The 23814-nt window shown below is 38.0% G+C and overlaps 1 protein-coding gene and 1 pseudogene across 2 annotated transcripts; both read left to right on the top strand.

Moving 5' to 3' along the window:
* Positions 1–7656: 7656 nt before the first annotated feature.
* On the top strand, positions 7657–10465 carry LOC147006104 (F-box/LRR-repeat protein 5-like). Of its 2 annotated transcripts, XM_085840219.1 has the most exons (2): positions 7657–9275; positions 9542–10465. In XM_085840219.1, exons 1-2 carry the CDS (start codon positions 7715–7717, stop codon positions 9676–9678), a joined length of 1698 nt encoding a protein of 565 aa, XP_085696345.1. In that variant the 5' UTR covers positions 7657–7714; the 3' UTR covers positions 9679–10465. The 2 variants fall into 2 exon arrangements, with proteins under 2 accessions (XP_085696345.1, XP_085696337.1); XM_085840211.1 differs by having other exon boundaries at positions 7657–10465.
* Positions 10466–11497: 1032 nt separating this feature from the next.
* Positions 11498–12305, top strand: LOC110295909 (pyruvate kinase PKM pseudogene; annotated as a pseudogene).
* The last annotated feature ends 11509 nt before the right edge of the window (positions 12306–23814 follow it).

Raw genomic sequence — 23814 nt, 5'->3', positions numbered from 1 at the left:
TGACAAAACCAAATTTAAGCAATATCTTTGCACCAATCCATTCCTACAGAGGATAATATATGGAAAACACCAACACAAGCAGGGAAACTAGACCCAAGAAATAGCTAGAAACTAATCTCAAAAGAAATCCAAGGGAACCACACAAGCATCATTCCACCTCTAACAACAAAGATAAGAAGAAGCAACAATCATTGGTTCTTAATATCTCTCTACATCAATGGAATTCACTTATCCAATAAAAAGACATAGACTAATAAGCTGGATATGTAAAGAGAACCCAGCATTCTGCTGCATACAGGAAACACACCTTAGTGACAAAGATAGACAATATCTCAAAGAAAAAGGATGGAAAACATTTTCCAGGCAAATGGCCCCAAAAGAAAAGCTGGAGTAGCCATTCTAATGTCCAATAATATAGACTTTCAGCCAAAAGTTATCAAAAGAATATGGGGAAATACACTATATACCTATCAAAAGAAAAATCCACCAAAAAGAACTCTCAATTCTGAACATCTATGCCCCAAATGCAAGGGTACCCACATTTGTAAAAGAAATATTACTGAAACTCAAAGCACACATTAAACCTCATAAAATAATAGTAGGAGTTTTTAACACCTCAGTTTCACCAATGAACAAATCATGGAAACAAAAACTAAACAGAGACACAATGAAAGTAACAGAAGTTATCCACCAAATTGACTTAACAGATATTTCTAGAGCATTCCACCCTAAAACAAAAGAATATACCCTTTTCTCAGCATTTCACAATACCTTCTCCAAAACTGACCAAATAATCAGATACAAAACAAGTCTCAGCCAATCCAAGAAGACTGAAATAATCCCATGCATCTTTTCAGATCACTGTGGACTAAGATTGGTATTAACAATGACAACAAAAAGAAGAGAAGGCGGGATTAATAAATTAAAGACTGTTTAGAATTTAACAAAAATGAAAACACAACATACCCAATCTTATGGGATATGATATAGGCAGTGCTAAGAGGAAAACTCAGCCCTGAGTGCCTCTATAAAGATGTTGGAGAGATCATACACTAACAGCTTAACAACACATCTGACTCTAGAACAAAAAGAAGGAAATCCACCCAAGAGAAGTAGACACCATAATGTAATCAAACTCAGGGCTGAAATCAAAAAAGTAGAAACAAAGAGAATTATATAAAGAATCAACATAACCAGGAACCACTTCTTTGACAGAATGAACAAGATAGATAAACTCTTAGCAAAACTAACTAGAGGTCACAGAGACTTACAAATTTCACAAACAGAAATGAACAGGGAGTCATAACAAGAGAAACTGAAGAACTTAAAAATTATCACCTCCTACTGCTAAGGCCTATACTCAACAAAATTGGAAAATCTAGATGAAATGGATATTTTTCCAGAGAGATAACAGATACCAAACTTAAATCAGGATCAGATAAACCATTTAAACAGTCTCATAACCCCTAAAGAAACAGAAGCAGTCATTAAAAGTCCTCCATCCAAAAAATTCCCAGCGCTAGATGGTTTTAATGTATAATTCTATCAAAACTTCAAAGAAGACCTAATACAAATACTTCTCAAACTATTTCATAAAAACAAAACCAGAAGGAACACTTCCTAATACATTCTATGAAGCCACCATTACACTGAAAACTAAAACACATGAAAAAACAAGGAAAGAGAACTTCAGACCAATTGTCCTCATAAATATTGGTGCAAAAATAGTCAATAAAATACTTGCAAACTGAATCCAAGACACATTAAAACTATCCTCCATGAGCAAGTATTCTTCATCCTAGGGATGCATAGATGGCTCAATATATGGAAATTCATCAACATAATCCACTTTATAAACAAACTCAAATAAAAAAAAAACACATGATAATTGCATTAGATGCTGAAAAATCCTTTGATAAATTACAACACCTTTTCATGCTAAAAGTATTGAAGAGATCATGAATTCAAGGTCCATACCTAAATATAATAAAAGCAATATTCAACAAGCAAATAGGCACAATCAAACTAAATGAAGAGAAACTTGAAGCAGTCCTACCAAAATCAGGGACAAGCCAAAGCTGCCATCTCTCTCCCTATCCAATACAGTACTTGTGGTTCTAGATATAGCAATTAGGTAACAAGAGGAGATCAAAGAGATGCAAATTTGAAAAGAGGAAGTGAGGCTATCACTATTTGCAGATGATAAGATAGTATACTACCAGTTATCAGTAGCTTTTATCTACTCAAAGCACAAACATGCAGAAAAAGAAAATAAGGAAACAACACCCTTTACAGTAGTCACAAAAATATGAAATATCTTGGTGTGACGCTAACCCAGCAAGTGAAAGTTCTATATAGCAAGAAAAGGACTTCCAGCTTCTGAAGAAAGAAATTGAAGAAGACCTCAGAAGAGGGAAACATCTCCCATGTTCATGGATTGGCAGGATTAGCATCGTAAAAATATGGACTTATTGCTGAAAGTAATCTATAGATTTAATGCAATCTCCCTCAAAATTCCAACTCAATTCTCTGGAGATATAAAAAGAGCAATTCTTAAATTTATCTTGAATAACAAAAAACCCAGGATAGCAAAAACCATTCTCAATAATGAAAGAATTTCTAGGAAATCACCATTGCTAATCTCAAGCTCTACCAGAAAGTAATACTGATTAAAAACTATACAGTATTGGTACAGAGACAGGCAGGTAGATCATTTGAATAGAATTGAAGACTCAGAAATGAACCCATACACCTTTGCAGTCTCCATGACTTCCTCAACAAAATAAACCTCTGTCCTTCCTGAAAGTTCTTTTACCAGGTATTTTGTGATTAGAGTGTGAATAACATATTACTCCCCTTAATAATTCACACTGTCCCAGGGACAGAGAGAAATCGGGGGACACCCTGTTTTATTCTCTCTGGCCCCTACAGGAGAAATTCTCTACCCTTTTTGTATTGTTTAATGTTTGATGCACCAATCATGTCAATTTATGTATGTCTTTTGTTCCATTGTCTGAATGATTGTTTCGTTGTCTGAATGACTGTTTTATGTTTCATGTTGAAAAAATAAAACAAAAATAAATGGTTAAAACTTTACCTGCTGATTCACTCTCATTTTGCACAAAGGAGGCTGAGAGAGAGCCCTCACTTTATCCAAAAATCAAGCACAGCAAGAGAGTTCCTGCTAAAAAACTTGTTTTTTAAAAGAAAAGGAGTCTGCAACCTTTTAGTTCTAAGGCAAATAAGCTAATAGTGGTTTTTCCTAAAAATTCTCTGCAATTTTGTGATTATTGTGTTTAGCATATGACAAAGTGTGTTTTTATCTTATAAGTATAGCTATAAAAAGTAAAATTTTTTAATTGATCTAAATTTATAAGATTCGAGTAGCCACTTCATCTGGTCTTTGACTGGTCTTAAAGGTATAAATATGATCTGCATATCTTGGTCATAGAGAATTGGCTTTTAAGTTATTTGGGTATGATTAAAAAGATGTAACATTGGTTATAAAGTTAACTTAAAAGTAGTAACTCAGGGCAAGAGTCATTTTCAAACAAAAGCACCTGGCATAAACCAGACCAGAGAACTAGTCCTCTAAAGATACTTCTAAATTGAGATAATATTTTTCCTTATCCTAGAAAATAGACTTATAGAGATAAGATTTTAAAACAATGTCCCTTTAATGGAACATTACAATCTAAACTGTCATACATTAATGAATTGGCAGTCAAATTTTGTAACATGATGGTGATGTTTTTAGTATTTGATTTTAAGGAGAATAAACTGTTTAAAATTGGGTCTTACTTACCACAAGTTATAGATATATTCTAATATTACAACAAAAACTTAAAAATTATGGTTAAAATTGCCAGTGTCCCATTGACTACAGTTTACAGTTTAATCAAAAGCTTAAGATTTTTAACTTACCCATAATTAAGATTATTACAAGAGTAATCATCTTATAAGAGTGCTAATGCTGCTCACTTTGGCCATTCAGCCATACAAAGCAAGGCAGAGTTAACTAGATATATTCATCTTTGTGCAGAAATTAGACCCTCACACAATCAATTTGGCTATGGTTGTGGCCTTAAAAAACCATAAAAGGTTATAAAAGAAAATGATTAAGGTATAAGTCATCTTAAGAAAGATTGTCCAAAATCAGAGCCATGGACAGACAGTTGAATCATTCCTCTGGAATCTGTCCTCATTGCAGGAGGGCCAAGATGCTCAGATTAGAAAACATATACATTTGGGTTGATACAAAGCTTAAAGCAGCTTCAGGAAAGTTTGTGCAAAGTTTCTTGTGTTTTGCAGACTGCGCCTAGGGAAGTTCTTAAAACTTCACCCTCCCTCCCTTCAGGGGGATTTCTTTTTAGCTAAACAATTTTTTTTTTCTTTTCAGATCTACCCAGGTGTTGTTCATAATAAAGACTAAATTAAAGATTTATAAAAGGTCAATCCGGCTTTAGAACTTATAAAGTCATTACAAGATAGCTTGCCTACTTCATATAAAATTATTATAGATATAAAAGTTTATTTTTTCCATTTGTAAAGAGTTTACTTCTAGTGAACTGGTGACCATTAAAGGGTTTTGCCCCATACAAGAAGCAAAAAGTTTGAATCTTTCAGTATATATTGTTTCCTAAAGTATTTTATTAGCTAATGTCTCTAAAGGGAAGTTTAAACTTCTAGAGAATAGTTGTTGCTTCATAAGATTCAGAGGCAATATCTTTTTTAATATTTAGGGTTTTAGTTATACTGGAAAATTGGTACAAATTTGCTTCAAAACTTTTATTATCAAAAGCTTCCAGGGGATGTTAATTGGATAAGACCTCACCTTAAATTCACCACAGGAGAAACTAAGCCTTTGTTAGGTGCTATCAAGTGAGATTCAAATTAACTGGTGAGAACCAAAAAGGCTTTAACAGAAAGTAGAGGAAACTTCTGTAATCTAATGGTATCGATTGTAATTGGTGGTAATCAAATATTAGATACATATTCTAGTTATTGTTATTAAATGTGTCCACAGCTATTCTTTGGCAAGAAGAAAACATTAATGTAAAATCATCCTTCTTCACCTCAAAGTTTTAACATCCTATTATAAGGCTGCTGTGGTGCTAATTAAGAATTAAGAATTCCTTTTTCCAAACAGCAATTAGTTGTTGCAGAATATTGTTATTTGACCTATTGCATACTATCATTTTAAACAAAATTGATACTCATCCTAAAATAAGTTAAAAATTGCTTATATGCATGCTTTTATTTGTATCTTCTATAAATTCATGCATGCATCCCATTTACTGTATTTAATAACAACCCTTCTATGGGAAAAAAGTATATGTGAATTAGATAACATATTTATTCTTTTGATTTTCCGCCTGCTTCAGCACAGATAATTAAATTATGTGCTGTAGATGGTGTTTTAAAGTGTTGAAGATTGCCTGGAAAAGACCTCTTAAGGCAATGCCAGACTAGATTTATATCCCAGGTAAATTATGGATCTTATACAAAAATAATTGCCATTTAATCTCATTCTTTACATCATCAAAATAGTAATGGCTTGAGATAATAATTTGGTATTTTAAATAAATAAATAAATAAATAAATAAATAAATAAATAAATAAATAAATGTGCATGTCATATTGTAAAGATTTAATCTCAGTGTCCTCAGTTTCTACCTGTTCCACACATTGGTATTAATTCTTGAGGACGTATACTTAATCAATTATTGCAAATGGATACTTTTTGATTTAAAAAAAATAAAATATGCACGTGTGACTATTGATAACTTTTTAGTCTTTCTAATTACAACTGCTTTAACAAGAAAAGCAACTAAAAGTATAGTTGCCTATATTGTTTTTTTTTTTTTTTTTTGCTTGGTGTTCCAAATCAAATTAAAACTGGCTACTACAGCCAAGCATTTGAGATGTTTTATCAACAATTTAATGTTATCCATGTTACTGAGATTTTTATAATTCTCAAGGAAACAGTACTGTAGAATTTTAAGTCTATATATTTTAAAAATTTAGAAGCCAAAAAATCTCTCTAAGTGTCCATGGCACCCTACAATCAGGCATATTCATGAGATAAAGGGATCCACTTATTGGCACATGGCATGATCCTGTTCAGATACTTAATATGGGGGAAAGGGGGCAATATTTCTGTTTTTTTCACAGAATACTACAAGAGCGTGCTAGCTCCCAGAATGATTCCTGTGACAGGCTGACCGGTGAGTTCCTGAGTGCCCTAACATTGGTGACCAGAAAGCTGTATTGAGTGCACAGAGGAAAAAGAAATCAAAGAGCAGCCACTCACAAACAAAATAAAGAAACTCTTCCTATCTCCGCCATGGGCTACAGCAAGGAGAGCCGACCTGGTGTCAACTTGGGGACAACTAAAATAGCTGACTCGTGAGGCAGAAGGACTGCTACAAAGTATTGGACAAGATTTCATTAGAGATTGTTTTTGGCCATTCAGGCCAACTCCCCTATAGCTGTAAAAGCTGGTGTACCTTACCTGTATGCTTATTGTTAAATAATTTTAAGAGTTAAGATCGCCAATCTTGGCAAGTCTTTTCATATGCATTGTAATTCTTGTCAATTAATTAATTCTGTAAATCCTAATTTAAATAAGGAATCTACTGTTATGATTTTGTTAAAAAGATCTGCTTATGCTTTGCTGCCTGTAGAGTTGAGAAATGATCCTTGGTTTGAAAATTCAAGATTGCAAACTTTAAAAAAAGACTAAACGAACTTATTAGACCTAAGAGATTTGTAGCAGCACTGATTTTAGGAATTACTGCCTTAATTGCAATCTTAACTTCCTTTACATTATCTACTACAGCCTTAGTCCAGCAACTGCATACTGCTCATTTTGTTAATGATATGCATAAGAATATTTCTGTGTCCTTGTCAGAGTTGTATATCATAGATTAAAAAAAAATTGGAAGCAAAGGTTAACGCCCTAGAAAAAGTAGTGCTGGCAATAGGACAAGATATTGCTAATATTAAGACCAGGTTAACTACTAAATGTCATGCTTCTTTCCAGTACATTTGTGATACCCCCTTACCTTATAATATAACCACTGATTGAATAATGACGAAAACGCATTTATAGGAGATATAAAGTGATATTGATATTTCTCATGACTTAGAACAGTGAAAGATAAAAATTTCAGATATTAGTAAAACCCATCTGGACACTTGGAACATTGATGAATTGGCTAGAGATTTAAAAAACAACTTAAGTGCATTGAACCCCCTGGATTGGGTTCAATATAATCCTACTTATTATTTTTGGCATTGCTTTATTAGCAATCATTGCATTTCCACTCATCTTTAGAGTGCTCCTGAGATCTGTAGCTACGATGAGGCGGGACATCCTGAAACTTTGGCTAAAAAATAAAAAAAGAAAGGGAGAAATGCCACGTACTTTGGTTGAGTCAGTTTGACAAAGTGAAAGCTGGGAAGCTGGCTCATGAAGCAAAGAGTTTCAAGGAAACTCTCTTCCTGGAGTCTGGCACTCTCTCCCTAATCTATATAAACCATATAATCAATTTTCCACTCCCACGTTAGTCTAGTGTATGGATCCCCGTGCTCTCTATTTAGTATTACCTTATTGTAAATGCATTTTAAGATTGTATTCTGGCCCCACGGCGAGGGTGTCTATGGAGAGGCGGCGGCCACGGCTGCTGAGGCGGACTCTGAGGCAGTGGCGATGGCGCCCTTCCCCGATGAAGTGGACGTCTTCACCGCCCCACACTGGCAGATGAAGCAGCTGGTGGGGCGCTACTGCGACAAGCTTTCTAAAACCAACTTTTCCAACAACAATGACTTTCGTGCTCTTCTCCAGTCGTTATATGCTACTTTCAAGGAGTTTAAAATGCATGAACAAATTGAAAATGAATACATTATTGGTTTACTTCAGCAGCGCAGTCAGACCATATATAATGTACACTCTGACAATAAGCTCTCCGAGATGTTGAGTCTCTTTGAAAAGGGGCTGAAGAATGTCAAGAATGAGTATGAACAGTTAAATTATGCAAAACAGCTGAAAGAGAGATTGGAGGCTTTTACAAGAGATTTTCTTCCTCACATGAAAGAGGAAGAAGAGGTTTTTCAGCCCATGTTAATGGAATATTTTACCTACGAGGAGCTTAAAGATATCAAAAAGAAAGTGATTGCACAGCACTGCTCGCAGAAGGACACAGCAGAGCTCCTCAGAGGGCTCAGTCTGTGGAACCAAGCTGAGGAACGACAGAAAGTTCTCAAGTACTCTGTGGATGAGAAGGCAGACACTGAAGCAGAAGTGTCAGAACACTTCACAGGTATAACCCATCTTCCTCCTGAGGTAATGCTGTCCATTTTCAGTTACCTTAATCCTCAAGAATTGTGTCGGTGTAGTCAAGTCAGTACTAAGTGGTCTCAGCTGGCAAAAACAGGATCTTTGTGGAAACATCTTTACCCTGTTCATTGGGCAAGAGGTGACTGGTATAGTGGTCCTGCCACTGAACTTGATACTGAGCCTGATGAGGAATGGGTGAGAAATAGGAAAGATGAAAGTCGTGCTTTCCAGGAGTGGGATGAAGATGCCGATATAGATGAATCTGAAGAGTCTGCAGAGGAATCGGTTGCTATCAGCATTGCACAAATGGAAAAACGTTTACTCCATGGCTTAATTCATAATGTTCTGCCATATGTTGGTACCTCTGTAAAAACTTTAGTGTTAGCATACAGCTCTGCAGTCTCCAGCAAAATGGTTAGGCAGATTTTAGAGCTTTGCCCTAACCTGGAACATCTGGATCTTACCCAGACCGACATTTCCAATTCTGCATTTGACAGTTGGTCTTGGCTTGGTTGCTGCCAGAGTCTTCGGCATCTTGATCTGTCTGGATGTGAAAAAATCACAGACATGGCTCTAGAGAAGATTTCTAGAGCTCTTGGAGTTCTGACATCTCATCAGAGTGGCTTTCTGAAAAGTGCAGGCCAGGCTGCTTCAACTCCATGGACGAATAAAGACATTACCATGCCAGCCACCACGCAGTATGCCTGTTTGCACAATTTAACTGACAAAGGCGTTGGTGAAGAAATAGACAACGAGCGCTCTTGGACTGAACCTGTGTCTTCTGAAAGCTTGACTTCTCCTTATGTGTGGATGCTAGATGCTGAAGATTTGGCTGATATTGAAGATGCTGTAGAGTGGAGACACAGAAATGTTGAGAGTCTCTGTGTGATGGAAACAGCCTCCAACTTTGGTTGTTCCTCCTCTGGTTGTTACAGTAAAGACATTGTCGGATTAAGGACTAGTGTCTGTTGGCAGCAGCATTGTGCTTCTCCAGCCTTTGCATATTGTGGTCATTCATTCTGTTGTACTGGGACAGCTTTAAGAACTATGACTACACTCCCAGCGACTTCTGCAATGTGTAGAAAAGCATTAAGGACTACATTGCCCAGGGGGGAAGACTTAATTTATTTTGGGAGTGAAAAGTCTGACCAAGAGACTGGACGAGTACTTTTGTTTCTCAGTCTGTCTGGATGTTACCAGATCACAGACCATGGTCTCAGGGCTCTGACTCTGGGAGGAGGGCTGCCTTACCTGGAGCACCTGAATCTCTCTGGCTGTCTGACTGTAACTGGTGCAGGGCTGCAGGATCTGGTCTCAGCGTGTCCCTCCCTAAATGACGAATACTTTTACTACTGTGACAACATTAACGGTCCTCATGCTGACACCGCCAGTGGATGCCAGAATTTGCAGTGTGGTTTTCGAGCCTGCTGCCGCTCTGGCGAATGACCCCTGACTTCTGACCTTTGTCTACTTCATTTAGCTGAGCAGGCTTCCTTTCATGCACTTTACTTATAGCACATTTCTTGTGTTAACAACCCATTTTGGGTGTATGTCTTGTTTGGCCCCATTTCTTACAGTCTAAGAAATTTAATTTAGCAGTGAACTGTACAAGGTTGTTTACCCTTGCAAAATATATTTTTGTTTTAGAAAAGGTTTAGGATTTTTTTGTTAGGGTGAGAACAGTCTTTCTGGTTTCTTTTAAATGAAATGCTTTAAAAAATATCACTAATGCCATGCTATTTAAAGTATTTTTAGATTATTTGCATTTTAGTCAACGGGGGTTATTGGTTCTCTGATGTGTAAACACTGTACCAGGTTTTGTAGATCCTTTCAAATCCACATTTTTGAAGTTTTATTTTCAAAGACTGGACATTTTAGAAATGAATCTCTTTTCCCCTAATGTTTTCTTTATTTGAACAATTCTCAGGGGCCAATTCAAACACACTTAGAAGCGAGATTCTTTAAGATTATAGGATAAATTGGCCTCTTGGTGCAGCAGTCTGTTGTTTGCTGTAGACACCTGCTTCCACTGCTGTCCCTAAACTGTTGAATTCGAGAAGGATTTTTAAAAATTCCACAATTGTTTGAAGAAATGTATAAATAAAATCTACTTTGAGAACTTTACCAAGCAAAAAAAAAAAAAAAAAAGATTGTATTCTGAATTAGCTAAAGCCTCTCCCAGTGTTCCAAGATCCCAGATAGCAGCAAGGAGCTTAACCTATTCAGTAACTAATTAATCACTACAATAAATCAGAGCCATTAACTCAGTTGTCTGCAGTAAGAGACTGGAATTCTCACTGAGATAAAAATTTTATTACAGACTACATTCCATTCCAAGAGCGAGTTAATATACTATCCTGATAATGAGGATTCTCCAGACAAGATAAAATTTAACAAGGCCTAGCAAATTTCGGGGTCAGTGACATTACATTATTCTTGAAGCCTGTCAAGAGTTAATAACCCCCTTGTGCTATTAACACTAAAGTGTGAAACTCTTGCATCTGTGCTAATCTCTAGTGTAAACATTTATCTGTTTCCTTTTGAAGTCACTCCTCTTGCATCTGGAAAACTTCAATGTGCCTTATCTGTTATGATTTGCAATTTTTGATATTCGCTGTAATATAAAAAGTCTGAGGCTCGACCAGAACATTACATTCAGATTCAACACAACCTCTCCTGTGTATGTCTGTTTGTCAATTCATCCAACTCTTTGTCCATCTGCTCGAGAGACTCGTTTTAAGCAGACACAGGGTCCCAGAGGGTCGACAGCATGGACTGAATATAACTCAGCTGAATTTCTGTCACAGAACCCATAAGTACTATGCAGAGATCATCAAGAATGCCCATGCAACTTTGCATCTGTTTCCATTTTCTACTGTCCCATTGTGGTAGTTCTGAACACAGAAGGGCCTGAGATTCAGATTGGACTCATCAAGAGCAGCAGTATTGCAGAGGTGGAGCTGAAAAAGGGAGCTACTCTGAAGATCATCCTAGACAATGCTTACATGGAAAAGTGTGGTTAGATCATCCTTTAGCTGGACTATAAAAACATCTGCAAGGTGGTGGAGGTAGGCAGCAATATATATGTGGACAATGGGCTCATTTCACTGCTGGTGAAGAAGAAAGGTTTTGACTACCTGGTGACAGAGATGGAGAATGGAGGCCAGTGATTGGATCATGATGGCTCATTGTGACCTGGGAATTGAGATTCCTGCAGAGAAGATCTTCCTGGCTCAGAAGATGATAATCAGATGATGCAACTGAGCTTAGAAGCCTGTCATCTGTGCCATTCAGAGGCTGAAGAGGATGATCAAGAAGCCAGGCCCCACCAGTGCTGAAGGCAGTGATGTGACCAGCGCAGATCTAGATGGAGCAGACTCCATCATGCTGTCCAGAGAAACAGCAAAATGGGAGACTGTTTACATGTAGCACCTGATTGCCCAAGATAGAGCCTTCCATATACAATTTGCAGTTGTTCAAGGAATTCTGCCTCCTGGTACCCATTACCAGTGACCCCATAGCCTTGGGAACTGTGGAGGCCTCCTTCAAGTATTGCAGTGAGCCCATTAAGGTGTTCACCAAGTCTGGCAGGACTGTTCACCAAGTGGCCAGGTACCACCCTTGTGCTCCTATTTTTGCTATGACACACAATCCCCATACTACTCACCAGCCCCATCAGTACCATGGCATTTTCCCTGTGCTGTGTTAGGATGTGGTACCAGTTGCCTGGGCTGAGGATGTTGACTTTCGTATAAACTTGGGCATGAATTTTGGCAAGGCCTGAGCCTTCCCCAAGAAGGGATAGGCAGTCATTATGTTGACTAGGTGGCATGCTTGTAGTGCCTGTACCTTGATGGCCCTCTGGGGTCCCTTTTCTAGCTCCTTATCTCCCTTCTATCCCTTCTCCTCTCCTATTCTATTAGGCCAGCAGTGCTTGTACTGCTCACTCTGGGTCATAGTGTAGCACTGGTGGGCTGGAACATTAGGGGAAAATTATGGGAAACATGCAGTAGAGCCCATCTATTGTTCATTGCTCTACCTGGGCCAGGGAGAAGGAGGAATAGAGGATTAGAAACCCTCTGAGTATATTACAAAAGGGCAGCACCATCTCTGTGTACTTTGCTCCTGTAGAAAATTGTCCAGAGAATTCCAGGCCCTAGCCTGGAGTCAGGAGAGAACAAGGATAGAGGCTAAGGGTGTAGGGCCCAGGGTTCCACTTTTGGCCCTGGCCCTGACTTGCTTTCTCAACAGCTTTGTCTTCCCCCTCCTCTGTGTGCACTCCACTGCTGTTACTTCAGAGACTCCACTCTTTACCTTGATTTCTGCAGTCTCCAGGCCTGTTGCTATAGTGCTCACCTCAATGTCAAAAAACAAACAAACAAACAAACAAACAAACAAACAAACAAACCAAAAAACAAAACAAACCAAAAAACCCTCAAAACAAAACAAAACAGCCTCCAAAACCAAAACCAAACAAACAAAAAACAAACAAAAAAGCAGCTAAAGCACCAAAAGAAAAAAAAATTGCCTTTCTGGCCTGCACCTTCCACCAAGGCAAACCAGCAGCATGTCGACCCCTCTGAAGACCCCACAGTCTAATGAACTCCCAGGAAATCTGTTGCATCTGGCAAGACAGGTAAGAAATCCTCCCTAATAATCCCAGTAGCTGGGAACTCCTAGGAACCCAGTAGAATCAGGACCCATTCCCCTCCACTTGAACTTCACCCCCTTTCCAGCCTGTGCCTTCCATTTGGGAAGATCAGCAGCTTGTCTGCTCCTCTGATATCCCCACAGTATGAAGGCCTCTCAGGAGAGGAGATTTGCTGCACACAGGGCAAGATACCTTACTGTCTGGAGGCTTCCCAGAAGAACTGCTGCACCCAGGGCAACAGACACCATACTATAAGGCCTATCAGGAAATTGGCTGTAGGCAGGGAAACAGGTCAATATCATTCAAACCCCACGGAACAATCAGAAAGCCTCCTTGAAGAAGTGCTGCACCCAGGGCCACGTGTATCTCAGGAGACCTGCAGCACCCCGGTACACTAGAGGCAGGCTACAGACAGAGATACCCAGACCAGTCAACACCAAAAGATAACCACATGATGAGAGGTAAGCACAATACCATAAGCAACAGAAGCCAATATATTTTGGCACCATTAAAACCCAGTTCTTCCACCACAGTAAGCACTGGATATCTCAATACAACTGAAAACCATGATACTTACCTAAAACAACAAAGAAAACACAAATGGAAGCAACCCAGGAAATGGAAAACCTAGGAAAGGGATAATGAGCTATAACAGAAAACAAGACATAGAAGAGAGAATCTCAGGTCTAAAAGATACCTTAAAAGATACTGACAGAACACTCAAAGAGAATGCAAATTATAAAAAGTGTCCCTCATCCATATAATCCAGGAAATTCAAGGCACACTGAAAAGACCAAATGTAAGAAATAATAGGAATAGAAAAAAACAAAGATTCCCTGAACAAATGACCAGACAGCATCTTCAACAAAATTGCAGAAGAAAAATTCCCCAGCATAAAGAAATAGATGGTCACAAAAGTTCAAGAGAATAAAGAAAGAAAGAATTAAAGACTTCCTGGAGAGAAGCCAGGGACCCATGTGATTGAATTAGGGAAAGGCTGGAAGAAGCTGAGGAGGAGGGCTCCCTTACAGGAAGATCAGCATTCTATACTAACCTGGACCCCTGAGATCTCTCAGACATTGAGCTACCAACCAGACAACTTACCAAAGCTGCTCCAAAGCCCTGACACACATACAGTACAGGACTGCCTGGTCTGTCCTCAGAGGGAGAAGACCTCACCAAACCCTTGAGAGACTTGAGGCCTCAGTGAGTAGAGAGGTCTAGGGCATGGGGATCATCCTCTTGGAGAAGGGGGACCTGAGAGGAATGGGATGAAGAAATGTGGGAGGATGGTCTGGAAGATGGTTAACAACTGGACTGTAAAAAATAAAGTTAATAAAAATATTAAACTTAATAACAGTTTATTAATAAAATGATTATACCTACAACTGTGTTTTAAGAATCTTGAAGTTGGTATATAATCAATGGGAGTAAATAGATTACCTTAATATGTACTGTTCTTATTGAGATAATAAAAATTAGAATTCTTTAAATGATAAATAGTATTTAAGTGATAATTGACTGTAAATCTAAAACTTGAGGAAAATGTAAACATTTTTATAAATAAGAATAAAATGAGAAACAAAATTATAAATAATATGTTGTATTAAGCCATTAATATTAAATACTTTAAAATATGTCAAAAATTATTGATTTTAATTGCAATTTTTGCATGTTACATAAATGTGTTTGATTTAATGTGGGCTCCCCAAATCATTTTTAAGATAAACCACTCTAAGGCCACACTAGTCAGCAGACCTTGAGCACAAACTCCACAACCAGCCCTATAATACCCAGAGGCAGCTCCACTCCCAGGTGCTCTAACACGCCTAAGATCACAGGATTTCAGGATCACAGGAAGTTGGTCATACCAGGAACTCAGGGTCCCAAAGGCAGCTTGACTCCCAGGAACTCTGACACACTCAGTACCTCAGCACCTCAGGATCCCAGAATCACAGGATCACAGAGAGAGCTTGACTCTGAGGAGTTCTGAAACAAGCAGGATAACAGGAAGGACAGGCTCCAGTCAGACATAGCCAGGCCAAGTAGCACTAGAGGCAAGAGTAAAAACATAAGCAACAAAAACCAAGGTTACTTTACATCATCAGAACCCAATACTCCCACCATAGCAAGTCCTGGATACCCCAATACACCAGAAAAGCAAGATTCATATGTAAAATCACTTGTCATGATAATGATAGAGGACCTTAAGAAGGACATAAATAATTCCCTTAAAGAAATACAGGAGAACACAGGTAAACAGCTAGAAGCCATTAAAGAGGAAACACAAAAGTTCCTTAAAGATTTACAGGAAAACACAATCAAACAGGAGAAGGAAGGGAACAAAACCACCCATGATCTAAAAATGGAAGTAGAAAAAAATAAAGAAATCACAAAAAGAGACAACTCTGGAGATATAAAACCTAGGAAAGAAGTAAGGAGCCATAGATGCAAGCATGACCAACAGAATACAAGAGATAGAAGAGAGAATCTCAGATGCAGAAGATACTATAGAAAATATTGACACAATAATCAAAGAAAATGTGAAATGCAAAGCGATCTTAACCCAAACACCCAGGAAATCCAGGACACAATGAGGAGACCAAACCTAAGGATAATAGATATAGAAGATGAAGATTTCCAACTTAAAGGGCCAGTAAACATGTTCAACACAATTATAGAAGAAAACTTCTCTAACCTAAAGAAAGAGATGCCCATGAACATATAAGGAGCCTACAGAACTCCAAATAGTTTGGACCAAAAAAGAAATTCCTCCTGTCACATAATAATCAAAACACCAAATGCACAAAACAAAGAATATTGTAAGCAGTAAGCGAAAAAGGTCAAGTAACATATAAAAGCAGACCTATCAGAATTACATCAGACTTCTCACCAGAGAAGATAGACTATGATAGGCAGACTATGATAGGCAGAAGATCCTGGGCAGATTTCACACAAACCCTAAGAGAACACAAATGCCAGTCTAGGCCACTAGGCAAACCTCTCAATTACTATAGGTGGAGAAACTAAGGTATTCCATAACAAAGCCCAATTTACACAATATCTCTCCACAAATCCAGCCTTTCAAAGGATAATAAAGGGAAAACTCCAACACAAGGAGGGAAAACACACCCTAGAAAAAGCAAGAAAGTAATCTTTCAACAAGCCCACACAAACATATTCCACTTCTAGTAATTAACAGGAAGTAACAGTTTTCCTTAATAGCTCTTAATATGAAAACTAATATTAGCAACATATCCTAATCAACTGAAATTCAAAAATATGAGAAATTAGAAATTTGTTGCTGTCATCCAGTGGTCTCGCTAATTTGGTAATGGGAGAAATAAGTCCAATATTGCACATATTCACTTTCTGCTTGTTTGTACATGACAGGGTCTTGCTGTGTGCCACATAACGGTCTTGAAATCATGCTTCTCCTGTCTCAGCCTCTCTATTAGTAGGATTGTTTATTTGATGTTTTTACACTATACTATGGTTTCAAAACAGCTTACATATTTCAAAATTATTTGTACAGCCAAAAGAAACATAGACAATTAATTTGGGAGGTGGCTTGTAAGAGAACAGCCAAGAGTAAGACTGCAGGCTTTGCTTGATATTTATAATTGGTGTCTCAATTTTGAAGAAGATGACTTTATAAGTCACTCTTATTCTGAGATGAATCCTTTTCAAAATCATCACAGAATCACAATGCACCAGAATGTTACCCTCACCTAACGTCTGTGCAACCCTTCAATAAGAACCATTCTTCACTGAAACAGTTGATGAATGACTTCTTTAGATAGACCATCTTAATGCACACACCATTTCTTAAATGAATGTAACCTGTTCCCTGTGGCCTGAGAATGATGACAATCACTCAAGTCAAATAGCTTTGACTATAGCAGGAAATCTGTATCCAAAAATCATGCCTACAATTCATTCCTTGGTGCAGCAGAATTGTGAACTCTTAGCTTATTTACTATAGAGGTAAAATTCTTTGGTGATGTGGGGGCACTGAAGTACAGCCTTATTACAATGAGCTCCAATGTCCAAAAATTGTTCTTATTTTGTGTTTGTACCACAGTAAGAGGCAAGGTTTTAACCACTACTAAAAACAAAACAAACAAAAAGACTTTATCTATTTATGTTCATTTAAAAAAATCTAATAGCGATATATGATTTTAAAATATCATACAGTTAATGTATTTGGAGTTATTTAAAATTCATAATGAGAAAAACATATGTATTTTCAGTATTGCTGTAGACAAGCATCTACATAAGACTATTCAATTGATGGTTGCTTTATATCAAACAACTTTTATAATAATCATACTTATTGTTACAATATTTTATAAAGTTTAAAGAATATGATAAAAAAACCGAAAGATATTGCAGGTTTTGAAGGGGGAGGTCACCGGAAGGAGTTGGGGTACAAAAGGAAAGAAGAATGTGATATAAGTCTATTTACTCAAAATATGTTTTTAAGTGCTAACAAATTCAGATAAATTGAAATTATATATCTTTTCTCATCATAATGCAATAAAACTTAAATTTAAAAAAAAGCCATACTAGTCAAAATAACAGGTATGTGACTAACCTCTGAGCAGAAAATACCTCATTCCCCAGACTTGGTTATCAAGGACCCATTCAACACCTCTACCACCATCTTATCACCTCACCACCTGGTCCATGACCTGGCCCTTGCAACCAATTCTGGTAGACTCCTGCTCAGAAGGAGTCCACACTAGTCAGAAGAATGGAGATTCCCTGCTCCACCAAAGCCAAGTTAGCAGCCAAAAATTCAGTGACAAACTTGCTCAGAGACTCCTTAATAGAGAAAGGGTTAAGCCAGCCCCTAGAAATCCAGGCCACAAAGTACAGAATGCCAAAGAGGGTACAGAAAGCAAGGAACAAAACCCCATTCTGTAACCCTGGACTTTTCCACTAGTGCCCACAGTCCGATTTTAATGACTCTGAGACTTCTTATATATGAATAAATGACTATGCTACATGCTTTGGCTTATTCCCTTTAGCTAATATCCCATTTATTCTATTTTAAGCCCTGCAATGTGGTTAGTTAGCTTTCATTAGGTTTACCTGACTGCATTCCCCAGAGTTTGTGGTGAATCTTTTACCATGCCTGACCCTCTCCCAGAAATTCTATCTGTCTGCTGGTTGTCCCACCATTTATATCGTGCTTCAGCTCATTAGAATGTTCGGCTCTGTATTTACAGGCTAACGTTGAAGAGGTTCTCTACTTCCCTCTTTAAAAAAAAAAAAAAGGTTCTTTATCTTGCAAGAATAAACTATATATAATATTGACAATTATTAAAATTAAGAGATAAGGGACAGCTGGGCATGGTGGTGCACACCTTTAATCCCAGCACTTGGAAGGCAGAGACAGGCAAAATTTTGAATTCGAGGTCAGCCTGGTCTACAAAGTGAGTTCCAGGACAGCCAGGGCTATACAGAGAAACCCTGTCTCGAAAAACCATAAAAAAAAAGGAAAATAAAAAAAAAGAGAGAGATAAGGAACAGGACTCTTCTGGTTTCCATCAGTGCCCAGAGCTGACCCAGTGCTACAGTTCTTTATACCCAAATACCACTAGAAGAGAACTGATCTACCAGAAGTGCTGACATACATGTGAGCACATGTAAGACCATAACTTCTGCTCAAATTCCTGGTCCAAGAGGAACCTATCCATAGACATCAGGACACAAGAACCAAGGAACAGCCAGGGACAGGATCCTTCTGGTTTCCTGCCTTCACTCTGGAGCTGACCCTGTTCCACAGCTCTCCATACCCAAATTTCTTCCAGAGAGAACTAGTCTCCAAGGAGAGCTGACACACAGACTTGCCAGAGGGACAAGCTACAGTCTGAGAAAGCAAGACCAGCTAAAACCAGAGATAACCAGACTTGTTAGCAGAGATTATAAAAGCCAGAAGACCTTAGTTCTATCATACAGACCCTAAGAGAACACAAATGCCAGCCCAGGCTACTATACTCAGTAAAACTCTCAATTACCATAGATGGAGAAGCCAAGATATTCCATGACACAACCAAATTTACACAGTATCTTCCCACAGCTCCAGCTCTACAAAGCACAATAAATGAAAAACTCCAACACAAGGAGGGAAACTACACCCTAGATAAAGCAAGAAAGTTATCTTCTTTCAACAAACCCCAAAAAGATAGATACAAACATAATTCCACCACTAAAATATGAAAAATAACAGGAAGCAGCAATCACTTTTCCTTAATGTCTCTTAACATCAGTGGACTCAATTCCCCAATAAAAAGATATAGACTAACTGACTGGATACATAAACAGGATACAACATTTTGCTGTATTTAGGAAACACCCCTCAGTGACAAAAAAAGACACTACCACAGAATAAAGGGCTGGAAAAAAATTTCCAAGCAAATGGTTCCAAGAAACAAGCTGGAGTAGCCATTTTCATATCAAATAAAATCAACTTTCAACCAAAAGTCATCAAAAAAGATAAGGACACTTCATACTCAACAAAGGAAAAAACTACCAAGAAGAACTCTCAATTATGAACATCTATGCTCCAAATGCTAGGGCACCCACATTCATAAAAGAAGCTTTACTAAAGATAAAAGCACATATTGCACCTCATACAATAATAGTGGGAGAATGCAACACCCCTCTCTTATCAATGGATATATCAAAGAAGACCTAATTCCAATACCCTTCAAACTAATCCACAAAAAAAAAAAAAAAAAAAAGTAAGGAACACTACCCATTTTTTTTTCTATGAAACCACAGTTATGCTGGTGAAAGACTCCAAGAGGAGCCCCTTGCTCAGGCCTCAGGACAATAGCAGACACCCAAGAACTCACGATAGACCGAGCTTGTTGCAAACCACATGAGGCTTTATTCGGGGAAAGCCAGAGCTCTGGGGACGACTCATATCCCACGCAGGGGTAGAGGAGTCGACCTCGAGGGGAAAGAGGTCCCAGTTTTTATAGGCCCTCAGGGGAGAAAGGAGAAGGGGGGGAGTAGGGGATTTCCAGATCTAAACAATGTCTATTCTCAAGAAATGGGTATGGGAGGGGTACAAGGAAAGAGTCTGGTGCAGGTGTAGCAATTCAGGATTGGCTGGGCTGTGGTTGCTGAGGAGATTTTCTGACTCTTTCTCAGCAATCAATATCACAAACACCTGGCAATTGGCTTCATCAGTGGGCACACACATGGGTCAAGGAGCGGTCAAAACATTGGCAGACACACAGATTCAAGGAGTGGCCAGAGCATTGTGCACCTCCATTTTTCTAAATCAGTGAAGCTAGTTATGCTAACACTGATGTCTATCTTGTCAATTTCAGGGCTTCTGTGTCCTTTTACATTTTGTCAGGATTTTTCACTGGTACCAAAACCAAACAAAGACCCAACTAAGAAAGAAAACATCAGACCGATTTCTGTTATGAATATCAATGCAAAAGTAGTTAATAAAATTCTTGCAAACAAAATCCAAGAACACATCAAAATGTCATACACCATGATCAAGTAGGGTTCATCCCAAGGATGCAAGAATAGTTCAATATACAGAAATTCATCAACATAATCCACTAAATAAACAAACTCAAATAAAATAAACCACATGAACAATTCATTAGATGCTGAAAAAGCATTTGACAAAATTCAGCAACCCTTCATCTTAAAAGTCTTGGAAGGAGCAGGAATTCAAAGCCCATACCTAAACATAGTAAAAGCAATATACACCAAACTAGTAGGTAACATCAAACTAAATAGATAGAAAATTGAAGCAAACTTACTAACATCCCAAATTAGAAAAGGCTGCCACTCTCTCCCTATCTATTCAATATAGTACTTTGAGTTCTAGCTACAGCAGTTAGACATCAAAAGGAAGCCAAAGGAATATATATTGGAAAGGAAGAAGTCAAAATATCACTATTTGCAGATTATATGTTAGTATATGTAAGTGACCCTAAAAATTTCACCAGAGAACTCCTAAACTTGATAAACAACTTCAGCAAAGTGACTGGACATAAAATTAACTCAAACAAATCAGTAGCCTTGCTGTACTCAAGGGATAAGCATGCTGAAAAATAAAATAGGAAAACAACACCCTTTAAAATAGACACAAACTATATAAAATATCTTGGTATAACTCTAACCAAAGAAGTGAAATGTCTGTATGACAAAAACTTCAAGTCTCTGAAGAAGGAAATCTAAGAAAAGCTTAGAAGAAGGAAAGATCTCCCATGCTTGTAGATTGGTAGGAGTAATATGGTAAAAATGGCTAAATTGCCAAAGCAATCTAAAGATTTAAGGCAGTCCCCATCAAAATTCCAACTCAGTTCCTCACAGAGTTAGAAAGAGCAATTCTCAAATTCATTTGAAATAACAAAAAACTCAGAATAGGGAAAACTATTCTCAACAATAAAAGAATATCTGGGAAAATCACTATCCCTGACCTCAATCTGTTCTACAGAGAATTTATGATAAAAAACTGCATGTTATTGGAACTTTGACAAGCAGGAAGATCAATGGAATAGAATTGAAGACCCAGAAATGAACCCACACATCTATGGACACTTGATCTTTGACAAAGAAGCTAAAACTATCGAGTGGAAAAAATGACAGCATTTTCAAAAAGTAGTGGTGGTTCAACTGATGGTCAACATATAGAAGAATGCAAACTGATCCATTTTATCTACAGTTAAAAAGATCAAGTCAAAGTGGATCAAAGACATCTACATAAAACTAGATAATCTGAATTTAATAGAAGAGAAAGTGAGAAAAATCCTCAAACACATGGGCACAGGGGAAAAGTTCCTAACCTGAACACCAATGGCTTATGTTTTAAGATCAAGAATTGACAAATGGGACCTCATAAAATTGCACAGCTTCTATACAAAAGGACACTGTCAATAGGAAAAAATTGCAAAAAACAGATTGGGAAAAGATTACTAAAAACGGCTAATATCTAATATATATACAAAGAACTCAAGGAGTTAGATTCAAGAGAACCAAATAACCCTTTTGAAAAATAGGGAACAGAGCTAAACAGAATTCCTAACTGAGGACACTTGAATGGCCAAGAAGCACCTAAAGAAATGTTCAAAATCCTTAATCATTAGGGAAATGCAATTCACAATGACCCTAAGATTCTACCTCATATCAGTCAGAATGGCTAAGTTCAAAATCTCAGGTGACAACAGAAGCTGGCAAGGATGTGAGAAAAAGAGGAAAACACTTTGATTGCTGGTGAGAATGCAAACTGGTACAACCACTCTGGAAATCAGTCTGGAAATCAGTCAGAAAATTGGACATAGTACTACCTGCAGACCCAGCTATACTACTCCTGGACATATATTCAAAAGATGCTCCAATATGTTATAAGGACACATGTTCCACTCTGTTCATAGCAGCTTTTTTTGTAATAGCCAGAAGCAGAAATGAACCCAGATGTCCCTCAATAGAGATATGAATACAGGAATCTTGGTAAATTTACACAATGGAATACTTTTCTGCTATTAAAAACAGTGACTTCATGAAAATCGCAGGCAGTTCGATGGTGCCACGCACACTCCAGTGAAGTCTGCTTGACAGGATGAGAAGCCTGGGAGCACTCACGAGGCATAGAGATTCAAAAGGAACTCATCTCCTGGAGCTTTGGCGTTCTCTTAACCCGTATATTCATACCTTATCCACATGTTAGTCTGGTGTATGGATCCACGTGTTCTCATTTAGTATTATATTATTATAAGTGCCTTTTAAGATTGAATTCTGACATAGCTAAGCCTTCGCCAGTGTTCCAATGTCCTAGAAAATTTTTGAATATGAGGAGCTTGGTAGAGACAGTGAAACTAATTAGGCATTACAAAAGAACCAAACAGGAGCAGTGCAGGGCTGGTCTGCAGAGTGTTTACTAAGGACAGTAGCCAATCTCACTCAAACAAGGGAACAACATGAAAGAGCCAGGGAATCCCATTGAGATAGAAATCTTCAGTACAGGCTACATTGCATATTAGAAGCAAGTTGGTGAATTGTTCTGACAAATGGAGACTCTCCAGATACTTAAAAGTTACACTCATACAAAAATTTATCAAGGCCTAGGAAATAGGGGGGTTGTGGTATTGCATTATTCATGAGAAGATCTGCTAGAGCAGAAGCCCCTGGTGCTAGCCTTCACAAGGCTCAAAGGAGTAGCACAAATTCTGATTAGGGTGTGAAATCCTTACCTGTCATTAAGCTGACCCTAGGCAGGACTGCTTTATCTTTACTGTAAACATTTACCTGGTTCCTGTAAGTCCTTTTGAAGTCATTCCTTTGTTTTGTGTCAGGCAACTTCAATGCACTTTGCCTGCTGTGACTTCCTACCCCCTTTATTTTCTGTATTATATAAGACTGGTGTTCACTTTGTGACAAGACATTCAGATTCTACACAATCTTGTGTGTGCATCTGTCTGTCATTTCTGCCAACTCCTTGCCCATCTTCACCCAGAGACCTGTCCATGCAGACAAAGGGACCCAGAGGGTCTGCGGCATGATGGAACTTGAAAATATCATCCTAAGTGTGGTAACCCAGTCACAAAAGTGCACACATGGTATGCACCCACTGATAAGTGGATATTAGCCCAGAAATCTTGGAATACCCATGATACAATTCACAGACCATATAATGATCAAAAAGAAGAAGACCAAAGTGTGGGTGCTTCGGTGCTTCTTAGAAGGGAGAAGAAAATACTCACTCACTGGACAAAATATGGAGACAAAGTGTTGAGCAGAGAATAAAGGAAAAGCCATCCAGGAACTGCCCCACCTGAGGATC

The sequence above is a fragment of the Mus caroli genome, unplaced genomic scaffold (assembly GCF_978045245.1).
Source record: "Mus caroli unplaced genomic scaffold, Mus_caroli_1 scaffold_1, whole genome shotgun sequence".
In the NCBI taxonomy this organism is placed as follows: domain Eukaryota; kingdom Metazoa; phylum Chordata; class Mammalia; order Rodentia; family Muridae; genus Mus; species Mus caroli.
Note: the sequence above shows the minus strand (reverse complement) of the source record. Positions and strands in the feature narration are given on the sequence as shown.